The sequence below is a fragment of the Triticum urartu genome, chromosome 7 (genome assembly GCF_003073215.2).
Source record: "Triticum urartu cultivar G1812 chromosome 7, Tu2.1, whole genome shotgun sequence".
Taxonomy (NCBI): Eukaryota; Viridiplantae; Streptophyta; class Magnoliopsida; order Poales; family Poaceae; genus Triticum; species Triticum urartu.
Genome location: NC_053028.1, coordinates 608,858,559 through 608,865,705, shown reverse-complemented (window position 1 = coordinate 608,865,705; position 7,147 = coordinate 608,858,559). Strand labels below are relative to the sequence as shown.

Here is a 7,147-nt window from a genome sequence, read left to right as displayed (position 1 = left end):
AACTTCATAAAAGTTTATGAAAATATAATGGGAAATAGTCTCCCATCGGCGCAGCGACATGCACACATAATCGCCATGTGCGCAACACATTTATGACGGACTTGTTATTAACAATATTGGTTCGAAAATTTGCATGAGATTTATCATTATTATTTATGGGCATTACAGATTTGCTGTTAAGGCTCTTGTTCTTGCTGTAACTTAAACTTCCTCTTATCCACCCCCACATTGGCACATAATCTGCCATAGTTGTAACTTGGTTCCATTTAAACTTTTTATTCCAAGATGGTACTCCCTCCGTCCCACAATATGAGATGTTTTTACAAGCCATCTTAGCTTGTGAAAATGTCTTACATTATGGGACGGAGGGAGTAGTTTTTAATGTTCATATTAATTTATATGGGTCACTTCTCTGTTGGGATTACCAGGATTATATACTTTGGCCCTCGATACGATCTTGTGTTGGATCTTCTAAATCTAGTGTTTTGATATTATGAGGATCTTTATGTTTTTGGTTTTGGTACATCAATTATTACCATTTTGTTATACTTAGATGATAGATCATTATATATGAAAGCACACACGGGCCACTTGGGCCAGACTCCTACACACATCCACATTGTAACATAAATGTTTCTGACCTGGATGATAATTCTACAGGTGCACGCTTATTTGTACCTCCCTCTAATACGCCGGAGAGAAATGTTGCCAACGCTGTCTTCTTCATATCATATTTTTCCTCAAATGCGCAGATTTTTTTCCCGAAGAAAGGTATCAAATTGCTGAACTTATATTATTCTTTAATTCTTGTAAAATAATTTTCAGATAGAGTGATGTCTGAGCTGCGGTGTACCTATACACACTATAATTTTTAGATAATTGTAATGCTCCGGAAACAAAAAATAAAAACATTGTAGTACTGTAGTTCTGAAATTTGATCGTGATTTTATTTTCATTTGAGAAACATGTCTTTTACGTGGCGATCATAGAAGAACATAGAAATCTGTGTTGTTACCAGCGATGAGGGCATGTGTTTTTATAGAGTCTAGATGCCGGTATGCCTTCATTCCTTTGTCGTAGCCGATAAAGATGGCATGGAAAGCTGCGATCAGCGAGCTTGTGGAGATTGCCCTACTCCTACGTGTGCTAACAACCCCAAGGTGCGCAAGTAGTGGATCACTGGCTTGTAGCCGTTCCACACTTTCTAAGGCATTTTACCAGCGAGGGATTTGGTGGGATCACAGTTGAGCAAGAAGTCGACAATGCTCATTGCCTCCCCCTCCCAGAATTCTGTTGTCATCTTCCTTTGTTTCAGCACTGTGCACGCCATTGCCATTGCTATTTGGTTCTGCTACACCATTTTTGTTCCATGCTGTTTGGCATTAGGTGGGCAAACTCTTTAATTGTCAATACCAAGGCTTGCCACATTGGTGTGAATCATGATGTTGAAATCTTTTGCTTTAAACTTGTTTAAAGTATCTAGTCTTCTGATGAAGAGAAATGTTTTTAGGTGGGGAAATATTATTTATTTCAAGCTCATTTCAAGCTCCTCAAAAGATTGCTTAATTGAATGGGAAAAATCAAATAGTTCCATCTGTCTAATAGCAAAGTTAATAAAGTAAGCATGACTCAGCTGGCCTCTGACAGAGAGAACTGTAAAACCAATATTCCTTCCCTGGCAGCTCATTCAAAACATGAAGAATATGATAACTCTGAAACAAAAAATGGCGAATGAACAATGAAGGAAAAGCAGCAACCACTAATGGTTAATAGAGAAAAAGTCTGGAAGTAGAAAATGTATGTAATTAAATTAATCTCCTTAAGTCCAAGGGTATAATCATGGGTATTCTTTATCAGGTTTGTTTATTAAATGTATAGGGGAACCTCTGTTCAAGGGCTTCATCATGGCTATTGTTTATAGCTTAGGCAAGCATGGATTATCGGTTACACTAACGAGTTAAATTCCTGCATTCTTTCTTTTTTCATTGTCATCATGTAAATTGTGAACTTAATTTTTGATGTTTTTGCAGAGAAAGTTTCAGGATGAAATCGTTTTGAAGGCAAAGAACTCCAGTGTTTTATGTTTGGATGGTACGAAAGCTCAAGTGAAATCGAGCCTGATGAAAGTAATTGCAAAGTTGCGGCAGTTTTGCTATGACTATGGGGAGCGTGTTGATGTCTCATCTATCTATGGACCTGGGAGCGAGGTATATACTCCACCAGGAGTAGGTACATTCCATCTTGAGGTCTTACACTGCAAAAAATCCATCAACTTTCCAATTTTGGCAAACAAGTTATATTTCAGAGCCTTCAGAAATGATCACGGTATGTTTGTATTCAAAAAAGAGAAGGATTTTATATGTGATGAGGATACACTGTGCTTGACTTTACGGGTAGTTATACCGCTGCTGGCGTTGGTGGGCATAGTGTCAGTGACACATGGGTAGGAGCTGAAGCCCTCAGACACGCATTTCATGTCATATCCAAGTGCGACGGAAGGTCTACAGATTTATTGAAGCAAGCTATCAAAATCTTCGTAGTTCATATAGCTGAAGCTGCACGCATCCAATGCGTTCTCAATGCAGTTTGCGAATCAATTACTGTTGCAAGGACTTATCTAGATACGCCTAATTCGCAACCTACCTGTGCACCATCTAGTGAGCCAGAGGCTGCTCTTTCAAGTGAGACTGAGGCTGCAGTTTCGCCAGCCGCTTCTCCACCTCCGACCGCTACTGAGGTTGCTCCTTCAAGTGAGACTGAGGCTGCAGTTTCACCAGCCGCTTCTCCACCTTCGAGCGCTACTGAGGTTGCTTCGTCACCAGCTCCTCCACCATCATATTGGATTCAGACTTACGGACATTACTCAAGTGAAGCTAAGAAAGCAATCAACATGCAACTGACCCACAACAAGAAGCATATCATTGTTAGTAAGGGTGATATCAGATAACATCACTGGATGATATCTTGAAACAGATCAGGATATTATCCCGGGAAGCGCACAAGGTGGGTGTATTTGCACATCAAGCTGACGACTCACTATTGGCACTACCAAAAGAGTTTTTGCCTGATGCCATTGGGAAGGAGATAGACTATCCTTATGCTCTATTAGAGGAGTGGAAGACCGGCAAGATTTTTTAGAAGGCTTTGCAGCAACTGAACTTGATTGCCTCAGGATCAAATGAAAGAATTTCATGATTCTATGACACCCAACAGGATCACAGGCTTAGAAATGGGACTCCGTGGTGATATGGCATGTGGCATACGCAGGGTAGCTTTTGACGGCTGCTCCTTGGTGATGATTGCTCAATCATCTGGGGCGCCTACAACCAGAGTGTAGTGTTTTGCTATCTCTAAATCTAGTATGGATGTTTAACGTGAATGTAGTTGTTGTAAGTGGCTAGCATCTTTTAAGTGGAACTGTAAGATGTTGTACATTTACTTTTCTTCATGAAATAACACTGAGCTCTCATGTATGGTTAATAAAGTTTAAATCTGTTGCCTTCCTTACTACCCTACAATGACATTATACTTGAAAGATACTTGTTGGTGTATGAATACTGTAATTAGGTGACTTCTTAGGGACTAAAATGTAAATTGTACAAACAAATATAAATGAGTACATAGAGAAGGGATCGGTGTGGAATGATCCAGAGTTTCCCCAAATCCTCTTCATGCTCCCTCAAATCCCTAGCTCAAATCACTCAAATCTCATATGATTTTCAACATGGCATCGGAGCAGGTTAATCTTCTCTGTTTTTTGCTGTGATTTCAACCTACTGCGGTGCTGTGTTGCCGTGATTTTTGGCTATCGGTGGTGATTGTTGCGCACTCGAGCTGCCGTCCGGTGTGGCTGAGCGTACTCCTGGTATTTGCCATACTCTGACGCTGGGAAACTGCTTGGTGCGGCTGTTCCTGCCGAAGGAGTAAGCTGGCTTGCTATTGCTGATTGTGGTTGCTTTTGGTCAACTGTGATTAGTGTTGCCGTATATCTCATCTCTGCTTGGTGGCCGGATTAAAATACTTCTGCTACTTGTGTGCATTCGAGAGTACTAGTACATTTAGTTGCCATCGACTCTGCTAGTACTTTGCTTTTGTGCTGCTTGTGTGTTGTTGCTGGTGGAGTGCTGCAAAAGAAGTCCTGTGTGACTGGCTCTTTTGGTGGTGGTAAATCATGGCAGATCCAACCAAGGAGAAGTCAGGGGATAGTAGTGTGGATAAGTTATATGAAATTTTTAGCAAAGTATTTGAGCAGCAACAACAACTCAAATTGGTTCCTGAAGCAGTCAAGTATGCGCTTGAGCCTAATCCGGTGAAGTTGGCTGGACCGGGCAATTACATCAGTTGGGCACGACATGCCCAGTTAATCCTGAGTTATCATGGTTACGAAGAATTGCGTAGTGCTGATGAAAGTGGCACTAGCACAAAACAGATCAATGACAGAGTGTTGGTCTGGTTATTAGGAAGCATGGAACCATCAATTTGAGAGCAAGTTGAGACTATGACCACTGTATCTGAAGTGTGGAGAGCTTTAGAGAAGCAATTCTCAGGAAAATCAAATAAGATGCAGGCTACTCGCATCATGCAGGAGTTGACTCACTTAAAGCAAGGCTCAAAATCAGTGACTGAGTATGCTGGTGAGATAAAGAGATTGTACAGGGAGTTGCATTATTACCATCCATTTCAACCCGTTGACAAGAATGACATGGCTATTCACCATACCTGGTTTGAACCATTTGTGGGCAAGCTCTTCCTTGATGGCCTGAATCAGGAATTTGACCTCCGTCGTCAGCTAATATTCTCCAAAACTGAATGGCTAAGCCTTGACGATATCATCTCTAGTGTGATTGAGGAGGAGACTCGTCTTATTCAACCCAAGGAGCATGGTCAGGAAAATTCATATGCACGTGCAGCCCTATCCATACAAGCTCGCCATGCTCCAAGGCCGTTTGGTAAAATAGATAAAAGCAAACTATTTTGCAACCATTGCAAAAGGACCGGACATGCAAAGGATATGTGTTTTGAGCTGCATGGCTATCCATCTTGGTGGGAAAAAGGGAAGTCTCGGCTAGGGGGAGTTCAGGGAGCAAGTAAAAGACATGCTAATCTCACTACATCCACAAGGGAGCTGCCAGTGGTAGATGTGCGAGCTCTTGAGGATTTCACTTCCAAGCTTAGACTCTCAGAAGGCTCCTCTTCCTCTCAAGGTTCATCTAAAGTTGAGTCTAGCCTTCATATCACTTCTGACCAAGGTATGCCAAATCATCAGGTCCACACTTCTCGAGCACAACCAAAATCTTGGATTATTGATACAGGAGCTACTAACCACATGACAGGAGTCTCGAATTTATTCACTTCCTATACACCTTGTTCTGGTAAGGACAAGGTACGTGTAGCTGATGGATCCATGGCACCTATTACAGGACGTGGATCTGTCAGGTGCACTAAGACATTGTCCTTATCCCCTGTCCTACATGTTCCAAAATTTCCAGTCAATCTCTTGTCCGTTAGCTCTATTACTCAATCCCTTAATTGTAGATGTTGGTTTGATCCTACCTGTTGTGCTTTTCAGGACATAGACACAGGGAGATTGTTGGCGACTGGGACCGTGCATGATGGACTCTACTATCTTGATGAAGGAAGTGATGAAGTTGCTTTTGCATCATGTCTGTCTCCTGGTCAAGAACTACTACTACACCATCACAGGCTTGGACATCTTTCTTTTGTGGCATTATCTCATATTTACCCTTCTCTTTTTAAGTTGTCTCCCAGGGAGCTCCTGGTATGTGATGCTTGTGAATTGGCTAAACATACAAGGGGTTCCTATCCTAGTATAGGTTTAAGAAGTGACAAACCATTTGAAATGATTCACTCTGATGTTTGGGGACCCTGTGAGGTTCACTCCATTTATGGACATCGATGGTTTGTAACTTTTATAGATTGCTTTAGTCGTTACACTTGGCTTTATCTTTTGAAGCGTAAGAGTGACGTGTTCTCGGGTTTTAAAGATCTATGTGCTCTTATTAAAAATCAACATGGGGAAACTATTAAAACTTTGCGTTCAGATAATGGAACTGAATATGTCAACCAAGAATTTGGACAGTTCCTTGCCTCAAATGGCATTGAACATCAAACGACCTATGTTAACACTCCAGAGAAAAATGGTGTTGCAGAGTGTAAAAACAGACATCTGCTTGAGGTTGCACGCTCACTTATGTTTACAATGAATGTGCCTAAATTTCTTTGGGGGGAAGCAATAAAAACTGCAACATATTTGATAAACCGTATGCCTCTTCGGGTTCTTGGTCATACGACACCTGTTGAGTGTCTCTTGAAATCTAATGATTTTGTAGTTCCTCCGAAGGTCTTTGGGTGTGTTTGCTTTGTGCATGACTATAGGAACTCTGTTGGAAAATTAGACCCTCGTGCTCTCAAATGTGTTTTCATGGGTTATTCTGCCTCCCAAAAGGGTTATAGATGTTGGTGTCCTTCGGAGCGTCGTTTTTTTGTGAGCATGGATGTGACGTTCCGTGAACATGAATCATATTATGGACCAACAAATGACACTGGCATTGCCTTATCCCCACCTGAAGTGCAACAAGAGGGGGAGAGTGATGATGGAGGCCCTCCATTAAGCCCTATTCTTGTTTCCACTTCAGGTGGGTTACCCATTCTTGATAATGCTCAAAATCAGGGGGAGGAGACAAATAATGATGGGTGTATTAATGGTTCTGGTCATGGAGACATACAAGATACAATGGAAAATACTTCACTTCCTTCTCAAGAGGGTGAGCTTACCATGCATGAGGACCCATGTACTAACACTAACTCTTCTAGTTCCATTGCTCCTATTAGCACCGCAAGGCAAAGTGATAACCAATTATCTACTCATACTCCTCAAGATGATCAACCTATTGCTTTGAGGAAACCAATTAGAAATCGAATCATCCCAGGACAGCTCAAAGATTTTGTTGGACCTAAACATGACATAGCGAATTTCATTTCCTATGATTACTGTAGTCTACCATTCAAAAGCTTTATTGCCTCTTTAGACTCTGTGTCCACACCATCTAATTGGAAAACTGCTATAGAGGACCCAAAATGGAAGGAAGCAATGCTTGATGAGATGTAAGCCTTGGAGAAGAATGGG

At 41.4% G+C, this 7,147-nt stretch overlaps 1 protein-coding gene across 1 annotated transcript; it reads left to right on the top strand.

Moving 5' to 3' along the window:
- Positions 1 to 3,891: 3,891 nt before the first annotated feature.
- Positions 3,892 to 5,987, top strand: LOC125524181. Its single transcript, XM_048689254.1, has 2 exons — positions 3,892 to 5,249; positions 5,570 to 5,987. The coding sequence occupies exons 1-2, from the start codon at positions 4,499 to 4,501 to the stop codon at positions 5,611 to 5,613; spliced, it is 795 nt and encodes a 264-aa protein (XP_048545211.1). The 5' UTR covers positions 3,892 to 4,498; the 3' UTR covers positions 5,614 to 5,987.
- Positions 5,988 to 7,147: the final 1,160 nt, after the last annotated feature.